Below are 15,376 nucleotides of genomic sequence, written 5' to 3' on the forward strand. Positions count from 1 at the left end.
GGTTTTTGGGTAGGGACAGTAGAGCTCTTTTATCTCCATTCACCGGGACAAGTCAGACAAAATATAATTCAGACAGTACAGCCACAGCCTTTTCAGTGGAATAGCTTTTCAGAAAACAGTTATATGAAATATATTCTCTGTTCTTGTAGCTCACAGCTGCTCTAGGTCTGTGAAGGACTAGACAGTTCATAGCTACAAGTGGCACGTCGCAAATTATGAGAAAATGACGCTGTGGAGCTTTGCTTTGCAATGGCTAACTAAAAGGCGGGTATTTTATATATTTGTTTCATGACAGTGAGAGGGGAGATGTGAGCACAGAGAGACAGAAGGAGGGTTAGTGGTGTGATTGCGCCCAGAGGCGGAATATTCCTGGGTAGGGGTGTCGGCTGTTCAGCCGTGTGCCTTTTCAGCGGGACAGCCCTTGGCTGCCATAGGAACACCTGAGTTTCAGTGTGAAGGTTACACGCTGACTGCACTTGCTGTTACCCAACAATTCGATACTTAAAGAGCAATGTTTGTAGGCTTGTGCAATACTGTTCCTGTCTGTATTATTGCACCTTGGGGGCTTGTCCGTGTGTAAAAGGGAGCACCTGTGTCTGTCGAGCTGTCACAGGTGTGAGACTCACACATCTGGCTGCCTTCTGCCATGCCAGCCCCATCAGCTCGTGGCTTCCCAGCCCAGGGCTGCCATTTCTCTTGGTGGCTGCGGCTGGTGCAGGCTGCAACCGATGGCAAGCTCCTGCACTGGGTAGAAACTGGGATTGTACTGCTCCCTTTCACCGGACCCAGGGCAGGGACACACAGTCCAGCCCCCGTGGACAGGAGATTTTGTGCTGGTTTTCAGCCCATCCTTCCCAAAGAGAAAGACCATCCTGTAGTTTGCTTTTTATTTCTTCTCTACTGGTAAAGGACACCAATCAAATGTCATAGTATTATGCCTATAAGCATTATAATGGCTGTCAGTGTTTTACCTGTAAAATAGTGATGGCAATACTCTGTATTTCGTGGCACTGACAGCAGAAGAAATCAGATGGGAGGAAGCGTGGGGCTGGATCCTCCAGCATGAGAGAGGGAGAGGCACAAGGCTGATCACAGACTCTGTACACGTTGGACAGTTTGGGCACTAAGTCTTTCTGGTGCTGTTAACTACAGCATATATTGGGAACTGCAGTGACTGTGGGTGCCAGGACCACATCCATCATTCTTGATACAATGCTACTCTCGGTTTTGACCTGCCCTACAAGAGCTGTCTTGAATAATAAGGGTACTGGGAAGCATCCACACATTGTAAAGCAAAAGGAGGTTATTTCCTTACATTGTGACAGGATATGTGATAAAGAGGTATGGACAGAGGCAAGCAGCCTTTGCGGCTTGCTGCTATTTTCATCTGTCTATGAATAGCCTTGTGAGATCAGTATTATCTGTTCCGGGTTTTGTTATGTTTTGGGTAGGGATGTTTTCATATCTTTATTACATGGACCTATGTGCAGCTCCAGGTCTCAAAGGGCGAGGTGGGTCTGGATGGTGGTGATGAGATTGGTGTGTTAAATACTGTCATCATTAGTGGGTCCTGACTACCAAATTGGCATGTTAAAGTTCCTGAATTCATCCTCTTCCTCTGCATGCAAAGCAGCATTTAATCAATGAAATCTGTTTGACCTGTGGTGTATATTATTAACCTGTGCACATCCCAGCGCTGAGGAAGACGTGCAGCATTGGGAAGGAGAGGTACACGCTGAGAAATCAGAACAAAGACTGGGGTGCCCTGCAGATGGTCTATAGATAATTCGTGTCTGTAGGCAGATGACAGCAAGAGCACTGAGCTGGTACTGTGCATCTGAGCAGTTTGTGCTCGGGTTAGTTATGAAGAGCATTAACAGAATTCTGTTTTGAGATGGAGCTGAGTTTAATCTCCCAGAAATAAAATGAAAATGCAGCACAAAGAAGGCGTCAGCCCCTTCAGCATCTGCCTTTCCAAAAGGGGCTATATGTCATGCTTGCTAGGCTAAGCAGGCATTTAATTTTCACCTGATAAAACTATTTGAAAGAGAGTTACTTAAAAAACCCAAACAACTCCCTGAACAACACCTTTCTCCACTGTAATAAAAAGAAAAAGCTTGAAGAGAGAGGATATATTAATTCAGGTGAGAGATCTGTAACATATCTTCTTTCATAAATATCTCTTACTGCTGCAGAAACCCTACATGGGATTAGTCAAACTATTTATTTTGGAAAGCGCTCCAGAACTACTCCTTCTTAAGCTTTTCCTTGCTTGCACAGCTGCATGCCCGTGACCTACGTGGCCAGCAGGCTCCGAGTGAGAGGAGGCAGGACCGTCGACGCAGATAATGCACTTGACTTTGATCACATGTGTGGGGACACGCTGCAAAGCGCCGAGGAACGAGGAACTGAGCATTGACCAGGCTGTGGGCTGTCCAAACGCGCTTTTGCTCAGTTGTGCCCCAGTGTGGGTATGCTCCGTGCTAGAGGGTGTTGTGTGCTGCTGAACAAAGGTTGGTGTTTATTTGCCCCTTTGCTTTAGGGGTTGGGTATTGGATTGGTGCTAGGGAAATGCATGTCACACCGCTTGGTGCTTTGCTGAAGGGGAAAAGGGGCAGGTTTAGACAGGCCACAAATTCCCATGTCTCGGCTGGTGTAAATGGGAGTCTCTCTGGACCCGTGCTCAGCACCTGGCCTTTCCCTGGCTGTCAGCTCCAGCCCATGTGGGACTGCTGTTCTGCCTGAATGGCACTGCTCTTTGCTGTTGCATGGTCCAAGCTGCTGGAAAAAAGGAAGGTTTATTGGTTTTGTTATTATCCTCCTTAGCTTTTCTGCAGGTGATCAGAGATCTCTGCTCTCCCAGGGGTTGGCAGAGCCGTTGGCTGTCCCCACGTGAAGGCTGACAGTGCCTGTCTCCCTCCCGGCTGCAGAGCTGCAGCCCTGCACGGCTTCCACCGCCTCTCCTGGCACTGCAAAACCAGTCTGGCAGGTGAAGATAACAGTGGTTGCAGCTGTTGGGAAAAGCCTTTTTGCACCTAAACACTGCTCAGCCATTCTGTAGTAAGCTAGATGGGGGGCGGAGAAGGGTGTGAGGAATGATCAAAACTCCCTGAGTAACACCTGGGATGAGCAAACGACAAACTTCCTCCCTCTGGAAGAGAAACTGGCTGTGACACAGGTCTGCAAAACGAGCAGCGTGGAGTAGGTGAATGCAGAGTAATCCTCACTGGGTTTCCTAATAAAACACTTGGGGATATCAAATGAAGCAAGCAAGTGGCAGGTCAAAACAAAATAAGGGCAGACTGTGCATTTATAGCACAGTGAGGCTGTGGGACTGTGGGGCTTTGAGGATATTGCAAATGCTTAAAATTAATGTGAATTAATGTGAATTCAGAAAGTAATTGGAAAAATAGTGAAATGCAGGGACATTGTTCCTTCCTCAGGGTGTCCCTGCCCTGTACCTTGCAGGAGGCTCGCCATACTCTCTCTAGCCCTTGTTGAAGATAAGCTAGTGTGTTACAGGGACCTTCAGTCTAACCGTGTATGGCCTTTCCTGTTTTTTTAAGCTGGACACTGAAAATCAGTTGGGAGATGAGATGTGCACATCCCAGTGTGCTGTTCTAATGGAACAGGCCTCACTTCCCCACCCATGCTTGGTCTCTGGCTTTGACAAGCTGCTCCGTGGCGTAACACACCGTGATGGATCTTCTTCCGTGGCCGGACCATTTGCTTCTTCTTGGGGAGGCGGCCACAAGAAATCGAAAGTTATCACAGTAAGAGCTGCAGCCAGTTATGCCACATGATAGGTCATGCTTCTGCTTGTCTCCACAGCCACTCCACACCCAGCATTTGCCAACATGGCTGGGCGTGTGAGTCGATCTCTGTCATGTTCTCTTCCCCAGAAGAGCTGTTAGAGGGAAGAAAGTCCTTTGGACATCCAGTGTGCTCCTCTGCTCAGTTTTATGGTCTTTCCTGTAGCCATGATAATCCATTTTGCCCGTCTGCTTTGTCCTGACACGTGCAGGACCCAGCAGGGCTGCTCCCCCTGCACCGGGGCATCGTGGTGGTGCAGCACCTGAGAGCAGCTTGAGTTTGCTCTGCACGGTGGACATCAGACTTTAAGCAGATGCTGCTAATCCAGACACAAACAATTTGTTCTTTCATGACTCTCTTGTTGCCAGAGAGCAATTCTGATCTAGGAGGGGTCTCCCACTGGCAGGAGGGAAGGAGAGTGCAACTGTCTTTTTGCTTGTCACACTTTGTCCAAAACCAATTTACATCAGTTGGATAGTAAAACACTTAAGAGGTCCCAGTCTAGGGTAAAATCTGCCCCAGCACTGCCCAGTGGGTCCCATCATTGCCCAACAAATCTCCAAGGCGTTTGTGTTTCCCTTCCCTGCCGTTGGCAGAGATGGCGAGGCAAGGGCTGGGGAGGACACACAGAAAGTGGCCCCATCTGCGTGAGACGCACGGCTTTGTTACGGATCTCTCGATTTAGGTGTTTGTACTGCATCATCCCTGTGGTCTCCGAACTGTTTATTACCAAGGCTCTGAGAGGGGAGAGGATTATGAGCAATCTAACAAAATAAATCAAAGCTGTGTGGTGCTGCCTGAGGAGTGTAAAAGCGTGAGCTCTAGGATTAAGCAACCTGGGGGAGTGGGCGATGGTCAGGCACAGTACAGTGTGCCTGCCTGATAACACACTGTACATGTCAGTTGATTTTTATCCTTCATTTATTGCGCTTGCAGACCCAAGTAAACAAATAACACGCTCTCCCTTGTTGCTGTGTACCCGAGCGATTAATAGTGGCGTTCTCCTGTTTCAAGCCTCTGCAGCAGCCAAGGCAAGGCAGCATGGTGCACCCATTGGAGGCTGTGATGGCTCAAGTCGTGGCAGGGAGAGCCCTGTGGCCGTGGGATCATTTCCTAGCCTTGGTTACTCCTGCAGGCCTGGGTGGACAGCTTTGCAGCTCCTGAGAATGCCAGCAAAACTTCCAGGTGGAGTGGTCTGCTGGACCAGCTCACTTTCCCACACTGAATGCATTAAGTGGTTTGATTTTTAACTATTTAAAACAAAAGGAGGAGTTGGCTGTTTGGTTTGCATTAACCTTTTCTTTCTAATGTAACTATTCCAGTAAGATAGAACATTCTCAGGGGAAAAAAAGGCTATTTACAAGAAGTAGCCTTTATTCTTTTTCTAATTGACTACCATACTGATGAATAAATATGAGTCTTTGCTGAAAATGTTTTCTGAAGTACTTTCAGCCCACATGTCATGGGTTTGTTAAAAATAAATAAAAGATCTAGAGAAGCAAATACTGTGAAAACTGTGTCCCTAGATACTTTTTTTTGAATAAAATCTGTCCCAGAAATTTCTATAAATGTCTTTGTAGAAGTAGGATTGTGAAGTAGGGTAGATGATTGGAACCAAGCATGGTAGCGCTGTGCCAAGCTGGATGAAACATAGGTTTAAACAGTAGAGATTCATTAGGGCTTTTTATTACTGTTTCTGTTTTAACTATTTAAGTGGTATTGATAGTTTCTCAGATGATAAAGGCATTAATTGTAGTGTGACAAGCACAGCCATACTTGCCTCAAAGAAATATGAAATGTTGTTTCCTTCCCTCCAAAAATTATTTTCAAATAATTACAGAGTTTTCTGACAACGGTTATTCCTTTTACGAGCCTTTCTGTGTGGTATTTCTCTGTAAGCATTAAGGTCAGATGCCTATTCTTCTAACATGTTGTTCCGCCATTATGAAAAAGGCAAACATTTGGAAATGTATCATCCATAAAATAATGTAAAATTGGGAAATGATGTCAAATGAGCAAAGTTCAGCTGAAATACTTGTGCTTGGCTTTGGATATGCCAGTTGAAGGAAGAGGTGCACCATGTGGAGACAGCCCAAAGAAGAGTGACAAAAATGATGGGGACCCCAGCTTTGAGGAACCTGGAGTTGCTGGGGCTGGTTAACATGGAGGCTGAAGTGTAAAACCCTGTCAGGATGGCTGCAAAGGGAGCATCCCCATGGCAGGCAGGATGATCCGTCAGGGAGATCTGGGGTAGGCAATAGGAAGACGCTGCTTGCTGCCAGTTAGCTAAGCACTGAAATAGGTGGCCCAGGAGGGCTGTGGCTGCCATCCTCAAGGGGATTAGATGGACAGAGAGATGGGGTGATCCAGGCCTTGAGGTTAGGGAATGGGCCTGGTGACCTTCTGATCACGTTTGACATGAAAGCTGGGATTTATTAGTTTTTTTTAATGACCTGACTCCCAAGGCTGTGGCTTTGGGAGAAACAGCCAAGTATGATGAAACCCATGGTCACCTGATGGGCTTGGAAACAGTGGAAAAATCCCATCTGGTGAGCTAGGAACTGCCTACATGGACACAAGTAGAAGTGCTCCCTTGGAGGTGTGCCTTATTGCCCTCAGGCTGGCCAGGAGAGAGGAAAAGGAATAAGGTAGCAAAGCAACACATGATTTACCCTTCCTCCACGCCCTGCAGCCTCTGGCCATTTTCAGTGTCTGTTGAAATACTAAGTGATCTGCACCCTTACTGTTTGAACAGCAAATATCAGTGCAGCATGACGCGAAGTGCACACATATCAGAAAAGGAGCAGCCTCTGGTATTATAAGATACATAGCATGCAGCAGTAACACTTGCAGGTTGCTGTTTTGTCATTTTCTGATTGCTTTACGAAGGTTGGCTCCTTATCCTCTGTCTCATTTAGGGTGGAAAGAAGTGAAGAAAAGAAGAATGGAGGTAAAAAGCAAGCAAGCAGTTTGGTAAATTAGATGCATATTTTGCTTGTAGCACGCTGAGTCAACTGTTTACCTGTAAGTAGAAAAGCGGCTAAAATAAAATATTGTCTTGGTTAGGTTAATACCATGTGAGGAGCTGTGGGACGGGAAGGAAAGTAGGGCAGCTTGTTTTGGAACTTGTGCTGAAGAACAAATAAAAACCCCCAATTTACACATTCGGTTACCATATGTCGGTGCTTATCATAAAAGGCATCTTGGTGTTATTTCTTTGCAGGGATGCTTGAACTCCACGGAGGCAGACTTCCCTGATGAAGAAAGAGCATGCCAGAGGTGCTGGGGTTGCCGTTGGTGAGACGAGCTTGCGTGGCTGCTGAGGCAGCTCAGGCGGGCGGCGAGCTCACTCCTTCCCGTGCTTGCCTGTTTGATTGACGTTGGCTTCCAAATCGCTGTGACTGTGCCTGAAGAAAAACGAAGGAGCACAATTTTGCTGAGAGAATTTTCCTGGCAGGGGAAGGCATGCAGTGCAGAAAAACGTGCCAGCAAAGAGCCTGGAAGTGCAAGTCCAGGTGCTAACGCAACTTCCACCCAAGCCATGCTGTTGTGAAGTCCTTTTTCTCTATCCCCATCTCGCTCAGCACACCAGGGCAGGCTGCACGGCGGCTGCCCATGGCATTGCGGCACTCTGGGCTGGATTAGTTCTTGGTGTGTCATTGCTTCAGCTGTCTGAAGAACTGAAGAAGAGTGCAGGGAAGATGTTGGACTTGAGCTTCCTGACCGAGGAGGAGTATGAGAAGCTGATGAAGGTTCTGCAGAGAGATGCGGAGCTGAAGAAGAAGGATGGGGATCGCATCAGGTGAGAGAGCATGCAATAACAGCAGGATGTGAGCTTCCCTGGGGGGATTTTTTTACTGCTTTAGTGAGGAGTGTGTGTGTATGTGTGTGTGCAACAAGGAGAGGTGCAGGCTGCAGCAGTGCTGTCCCTTCTTGCTTGGATCCTGACAGATCTTTTCATTGCACCTTCTGCTTTCTCAGCCATCCTGCTGTCTCTGCTGTCCTCTCTCTCCAGGATTGCAGGGCTGGACTCTCCTTTCAGTTAATCAGCAGCCCTCAGAGTTGCCAAGGGGAATCATCCCTTTCCTGCTCTGGGGAGGAAGATGCTGATTTCTTGGTGTCAGACGTCCAAGCAGGGGAGTAGCTGCTACCTTGTTTTCCTCAATTGCTATCACAGAAATCCCACAGAGTGTTTTAAAATGAGACTTTACATCCCCGTCTCTGCTTTGTGTCTCTCTGGTGCTCTTTGAGGTGGGTGCGTATGCAATATCCGTTGTGCAGGCAGAGAGGGGCAGCGAGAGGCTACGTGATCTGCCAAAGGTTTGCGGGAAGCCCGTGTAGAGCCAGGAATCATTCTCAGTTCAGCTCACTTGCCACTGGCCATCCTGGAGCTCAGGTCTGGTTGATGGGAATTGCTTGTTGCTGCTGTCACTTTTTAAATGCCAGCCATTAGACCATCTGGGTTGACAGTATGCACCAGGCTCAGGAAGCTGGCACCAAACTCTCCATGGCAAGAAATGAGTAGTTCAGTGAGTGTGTGTGGCCCTGTGCCAGTTTACCCCTGTTAAGGATATGAGTCTTCGACTTGCTGTTGAGCTAAAAAAGAGTAAGCCCCATGCAGGAGGGGTGCTCAGTGCTCGAAGGGGGAGTGGGTGGCTTGGCAGCGGGCTTGGGGCAACCTTCGTGCCCTGACCTCTGCTCAGGGGTGAGAGCTGGGGGGGCAGAACTGGTGGTGGTGTGCAAGCCGCTGGGGCTTGAGGTGTATGTGTCTGCATGCTCTTACATCTCATCTGAATTGAAATGAAGTTTCAAAAAGGTTTTCTCTTTTTTTTTTTTTTTCTTTTTCTGGAATGCAGTAAAATATCTGCTGTGCAGTGGAGGTTTGGGGAAGAGAGTGTTTGGGTTATTCTGTTTTATTTCACTTCTCTTTGGAAGCTGTTGCACAGAAGGCTTTTATTTGGGAGTGAAGTGAGTTAGATCCTGACCGTGGTGGTGCCAAGTGCCCCTTGCTGCCAGTAGGACTGTGTGCAGTAAGACCTTTGGTGCGAGCATGGACACGTTTGGCTCCAACACAACCCGCCTGCTGGGTGAAATGAAGTCAGTGGCATTACGCTGATCTGGTGTCAGCAAGATTAAAATATGTCCTACATCTCCTCTGGCCCAGTACTTCCAGACCCCCATGGGGGCAGATGCAGCCCTTGATCTGGATGGGAGCTGTGCAGCTCCCTGGCTGTCACTCCTGCTGGGTCCCCCAGTGCTGCCTGCAGAGCCTTGAGCCTGGTTATCCCATACCTGCTCCCTTATGGCCTTTCGGCAGCCAAATGTGACCCTTCAAGGCTCCACGGTTATCTGGGGTTTTGCCCCCTCTTGCTGCTGAGAATTGGGCGGAGGTGGGAGTTTCCTCTGGCCTCTCGGGTCTCGCAGGGACCCTGAGTTGTGGTGAGCTGTGGGAGGCAGTGCCAGCTGAAAGGCAGCGAATTCAGCAAGCCGTGGTGTAAAAAGCAAAATAACCGGAGAAGGGTTAAAAGTACAGGCTAGCAAACAAAGCACTGATGGGTTTAGGTGCCAAAAACCAGCCCTGGGTGTGCCCAAGCAAGTTATGGTAGGAGAAGCTGGGCTCAGGAAGGGGAGCTAACTGTTTGAGTGCCAAAATTGGCATGGCAGGAGGAGCAGGGAGAGGAGCAGTGTCTGGGGAGAATGCTGCAAGGACAGGTTGCTCCCCTAAATAACGTTATTTATTTCCGTGGTTTGCATCAGATTTGATCCAAAAGGCTTTGCCACTTATAAAGAGATTAATAGACAAAGAAAACGGAGAAGTGCAAGATCTACAAACAGCCCCACCCCTTCCCAAACCCTCGGGGCTGCAAAGCAAATGGGCAAATCTCCTTGCCAGGTGACTCTGCTTTGGATTTGTAAAATTTGGAAGAAGTGAAAGCCTGTATTTACAAGATGCTGTTCCCATTTCAGATCAAGAATAAATCAGCTTTTTTTTTAATGCTGGTTTGGCACTTGTGATTGCAGAGAATAGTCTCTGGATCCTTTGTGGTATCAGACAGGTGAACTGTACGGACAATTGTTACAAAGGTAGCTCAGGAAAAGTCAAAACCCTGGAGATCTTTTTGGTGTGTAATATTCTCATTGACTTTCAGGCGGATACAAGGCTCCATCAAGGATGAAAAGAAGAAGAAGTTTGTGACAGGAGAATGGTTTTCAGAAGTGAAGGCAAAACGGTTTCAGGAAGACTTAGAGGGGCCAGATCTACTTCGAGCATCCATTAGAAGGAAAAAGGGCAAACTAGAAAGTAAGTATGTTAGTGTACATCTTAAGAAAACAAATTGATGGACCAGAGAAAGTGGTCAAGTATGGAGGTCTCCCTGTACTGGGAGCCTGTTGGGGACAAGCGTTTGTATTGGGATAAGGGGATTCTCTGCTAGGCCCTTAGTACTAGAAAAAAATACCTGATTATCAAAATCAAAGAAAAAATTACAGTGTGGCAGAGGACCAAGGCAAAAGCTGTTTACCAGCTATGTGCAATAAATGCCTTTTCCCCACTTCAGCTTCTTTCTTTCAAAATGTCTGTCAGAAGTCACTGGTATCGTTTCTTGTCATAGAAGCAAAAAGGGAAGGGGATGATGTAGGGCAACTGCTGGCATCAAACTGATATGTGTGGGTCAAACACCCCCCAGAATTCCTAGAGTGGTCTGACAAAAACAGCCAGCCAGCTGCTCTCACAGGCCTCCGGCGTGGTGGGCAAAGTGAGGGCGTGCCTCTCTTCTCCTGGCAAATATTTGCCCACTTGAGAGGGTCAATGCCTAGCTTTTTACGTGGGAATAATTCCAAGGCACAATGTGGTTTTTGAAGTAAAAAGGGCTTTGGGGCCAAGTCTGAATAGTACCCAGGCTGCCATGCCATAGCAACGGTATGTCTGGGACCACGTGCTAATTCGAAGCAGATGTATTGGGTGTTGTTTGACATGCAGATGAACTCTCATGATGGTATGTAAAACAGATCAAATCAGATTTATTGTCTCAGGGCAGAGAGGAGAAGAGATCAGCTCCGTGTGAAATGAGCAGGACTGTGCTTGGAGTCCGCACGTAGCCAGCCTGGAGCTGGCGCTTGGTGCTGAACATTTGTGGAAAGCAGAACTGGGGGTGATTCACATCCGGTCCTCAACGTGAAGACGGGCCAACCGACTCCGCAGCAGGACTGTGGGACTGCAGCCCAGTCTCACAGAACCTCCTTGGTTATTTGTCAGGGTGGGTAATCACAGATACTCAGACATGGCTGGTGAGCTACTGGCTGCTGCTGCTGCTCTGGGGAAGCCATGGCCTGATAGATGGCTCCAAGAAAAGTCTACCCCGGTCCCTAATATAAGGACCCTGTAACTAGGCTCTGTTCTTTTACAAATAAAGGCTACTTATAGATCTTCTATCTGTCCAAAACTGAAATGTCATCTCCACCAGTTCAGATCAGTTCAGTCCAGTCCTCTTTCCTGGGCCCAGCTCCCCACTCCTGCTGGGGGGTAGCAGCAATATAGATCACTCCTTTCTTTGGTGGGCCTCATAGGCCCAGGATATCTCTGTAACATTAGTTGCCTGGGTTTAGTGTACTGCTCTGAGCTCCATATTCTTAGACACATTCTCAAAGCTTGAACGTTGGCTAGGGACTTCACTAACCGAGAGCCTCATTTTCTTTTTGCTTTTTACTTATCCCTGACAGCTCTGATAACTTAGCATAGATTCACTGAAGCCTCTGATGCAGAACTGGCCCATCATATTTCATATGAAGTTGCTTTTATCCTTGGTATTAAGGATTCATCATGTCATTAAATTTACTATTTTATCATCCCTCCAGAATGCTAAAACATATAAAACCTTTTCCAGCTTGACAGAGTTGCTTGGCAATTTCTGCAGAGCATGCTCGCTGCTTTTGAGGATGCACGTTTGTGCTTGCACCCTCTTTGCATGAAGAGACAGACGCTCCAGCAGCCCCTCTGCTGTGGCCCAGGTCAGACAAATGCTCTGTCATCTGCAGCCCAGCTGGTAGCCAGCAATGAATTGTAGTCGTCTGCCTGTTGCCTTGCCAGAGGCATCAGCACCCTTAGCTTGCAGCCCATTTTAGGAAAGCAAAAGTTGAAGTACTGTAGGTTTGAGACTTAACTTTTACTGCTGATGTGCACGTATGAGATGTGGTCTCAGGTTATCATCTCAAATAATCTCCTCGTTAATATAGTGGTAATAGGCAGGTTATGTTTCTGCATGCGCATTACTTGACTAACACTGTTGTAAGAAGGGAGAAGCTCCACTCCTGCAGTGGGTACTGTATAGGTTGCCTCCCTTCACGCGGGAGGGCAAGCGCTTCTCTCACTGACTTGTCAGCAAGAGTATTGCATGGGAGAGAGCAGCCCTTTACAAACGACTCGGCCATGCAGCTCACCTTCAATCTGCAGCAGGTAAGGGGCTTTGCTTGCCTTCTTGACACCTTTTTTTTCTTCTCCTGGAAAGATTCTAGTCATTCACCTTCTGTCACCTTTCAAGGTGATGAAGGGGTGCGTGTTCATTTAGACAAATCAATGTAACGTGTTCATGACTCCAGGGTTGTTAATCCTAATTTAAGTCTTTGATGACTGTGTTAGGGAGTGAAATGAGAAAATTCCTGCATGGAAAAGCCCGCTGAGATAATTGCTGGCATTCCTCCCTTTACATGGTAAACAGGCTGAGGAGGGGTGGGTATTCGTGCCTGCACAAGAAAATGCCCAGTGACCTTTTCTGGAGGAGGGTTTTAACCTTCAGAAGGGAGGGCTGTGTGGATCCCTAAGGGTCTTCACATTTGGTATTGATTATAATAGAAAACACTAGTAATCACCAGTAATATCAATCCATAAAATAGATGGATACCCTATATTTATATTACTGCCTGCACAGCAGCACAGATGGATGAATTTGGTGATAGCTTCTCCTTGAACTTATGTGCAATGGAAGACAGCTAAAAATTGTCTAGGAGACAGACCATTTTATCCACTCACCGAGGCAAGTCAGCCCTGATGACACGGTTAGCTGTGCTTTCCCCAAGTGTTGCGCGTCTTTGTTTTAGAGTGATAGGAAATGAGTGAAGCAGCTAAAGTGTTAGAGCAGGAGTGGCTGGATACATATGTGTATAAATATATGTATGGACAAGTTAAACTGGTCAGGCCACTACTAATTTCTGTTGGAATTTGCTTCTTACTCTGTCTCATCCTAAAGTTAGCAAGGGCATTTTGCTTGTCTCGATAGACTATAATGTGCCAATAACCTATTTGTTTGTGGCTATAGAAGCCAGGTATAGCTGTGTCAGTGGCTGAGGCATTGTGAAGGGCAGTGATTCAGATGGGAGGAAGCGAACACCTCCCACTGCCTCTGACAGCGGGAGCGGGGAGATCTGTCTGAGGGGGAAGTGTCAGTGAAAAGCAAATATGACGCAATGCCTTTGGAAGTGGAAGTGAGGTGAGAAATGAATGCAGTCAGTGGTTGTCAAGGTCTTTTCAGCCATGACAGGCAGAGGGAAAATGTGGGAGCTCTGTGTTTGGTTCTTATACTTCCAGAGCAACTGCCTGCTGGCATCTCCCTCCCTTGGGTCTGGGTTAGAAGAGGAGGATGTGGCTCACTGTATAAATAAACACTCCCCAGCACGCTAGCCAGCCTTCCCACGTCTGCATGTGATGTTGCTAGCGCGTGCCACCAGCCATGCCACAGCTTGTCTCTCCCAAAAGGATGTTCAATGTTTACATGGACAAAACACAGTCCCTCTCCCAGACACATGCTCTCTAAAACCTGCTCATTCTTACACAACCAGACTCCTGTCTTCCAGCAGGAGCAACTCCCCAGCGTCCCACTGCCGCAGAAACTATGGGGCCACCCAGCTGCCACCTCATGTGTGTGCCAGAGACGTGGTCCTAACACAGACAGCCCTCAGCAATGCCTGCTGTGGTCCCCTGCACCGCAGGGCCAGGCACTGGGCCGGGAGGAAGAGTTGGGACTGCAGCATTTTTCTTTGTGGGATGCACAGGCAAGGGGGAATGAAGCTCCATCTCAGGATATCCCTGTTATCTGCAGACTGACATTGATATCACAGCCTGTCCATAGGACTGATCTGCTTATGGGTTTAGTGCAGTTTTCTAACCAGGTAACAAGCGAGACTATGTTATTTAATGTCACATCTGAATCCTTTGAGCCTCTGATTCTATTGTATTGTATAATGAAATATATCCTAAAGAGATTTGGCGGTTTTTGTAACAGATAGATTTACTCTCTAAAATAGACCTAGCTGCATGTGAATAAATATGTGCAGATCTTGTTTACCAGACTAGTTTTTCATTGCTGTTTGAGAGTTTAATCCTTTTGGTTTTCCAGTAGCAAGAAAGCCTGTTTGCCAGCAAAATGTCTAATGTGACTTCATACTCTGGCAGGCAGCTCTAAAGGTTACCGTCTTCTATTGTTTTTTCTTTTGGGTCTTTGGGAGCTTAGAAGACATAGCCGAGCCTTGTGCCAGTAAAAATAACAGGGATCTCCTCATTAACTGTATTGGCCTCCTCCTTTGTTTGCCAAGATCGGATGACTTTGAGTCAAAACAGGAAATGGCTGAATTTAAATCCTGGTATGGATTAACTTCATTGACAGCCGCGGCAGTGTCCTGCGAAGGTTTCCAGTGATGGGACAGCTCCTGGCGTGAGTCAGGTGTTAGGCAGCTCGCTTTGGCCTCCCGGATCCATGGGGTCTGGAGGTGCCTTTGCCACGCAGGGAGCACGAGCGGTGCTACGCAGGGAGCACGAGCGGTGCTGCCCAGGGCCGTCTCCTGTTAAATCCCCAGGTTTTGTGCTGGTGGGACTCATTGAGCAAGCCTTCTCTTTCCCCAAACAGAGCACACTGACCATCATAAGTTTAAATAAACGTTATTTCTCAATTGTCTCTGTTACATTATAGATGAGGACACCGAGCAAATCCGGATGGGTCTGGAAAGCAAAGCTGCCCCGAGTCCTACCTTCCCCGAGCACGCTGCTGGCGCAGGCGAGGAGAGGTAACCACCGCTGCTCCTGCAATGCTCTGGCTGCTGCTCTTACTTCTAATGAAAACTAAATGCTACTCATTAAGTCCAGGTCTTTGACTGTATAAGTAATAGGTTATATAGGATATTTTTAAAATCCTTTTTCCAGGAATTGTCAGAATATCAATCCTCCCCTAATAACTAAGTGCTAATGTGCTTACCCCAGGAAGGTCTTTTCCTGCGTGATTTGATAAGGGGTTAGTAAAATGGAAGCTGTCTCTAATGTCAGGATATTCTGGTTAGTTTTTCAAAGTAATTATGGCTTTATTTGTTTAATTTTTGCCATGGAGCAACACTAACAAAATGAACTATTTGAGGAAACTGCTCATTTCCTGCTGGTGCCAACCTCTGTGTCCAGCACTCAACATTCTCCATCAAGGCTTGGTAGGATTTCATGTTGTGCTGACTGAGCAGAAACACGCACCAAAAGCACTCCAATGAACAAATCAGTGACCTCACTCAATATTCGTGGGCTATGGAGAAG

At 47.3% G+C, this 15,376-nt stretch overlaps 1 protein-coding gene across 6 annotated transcripts in view; it reads left to right on the forward strand.

The window, feature by feature from the left end:
• LOC128914739 (synaptotagmin-like protein 1) overlaps positions 1 to 15,376 on the forward strand; it is a 45,954-nt gene that overhangs the window by 15,218 nt on the left and 15,360 nt on the right. For 2 of the 6 annotated variants that reach the window (XM_054214210.1, XM_054214206.1), the window contains exons 2-4: positions 7,037 to 7,615; positions 9,963 to 10,114; positions 14,772 to 14,865. In XM_054214210.1, coding sequence (XP_054070185.1) covers positions 7,515 to 7,615; positions 9,963 to 10,114; positions 14,772 to 14,865 — 347 coding nt within the window. In that variant the 5' untranslated portion in view covers positions 7,037 to 7,514. Of the gene's footprint in view, positions 1 to 2,495; positions 2,514 to 3,099; positions 3,774 to 5,744; positions 6,764 to 7,036; positions 7,616 to 9,962; positions 10,115 to 14,771; positions 14,866 to 15,376 lie in introns of those variants that run through there. The other 4 variants (XM_054214208.1, XM_054214205.1, XM_054214207.1 and 1 more) reach the window with 4 other exon arrangements.

This window comes from Rissa tridactyla, chromosome 9 (genome assembly GCF_028500815.1).
Source record: "Rissa tridactyla isolate bRisTri1 chromosome 9, bRisTri1.patW.cur.20221130, whole genome shotgun sequence".
Classification (NCBI taxonomy): domain Eukaryota; kingdom Metazoa; phylum Chordata; class Aves; order Charadriiformes; family Laridae; genus Rissa; species Rissa tridactyla.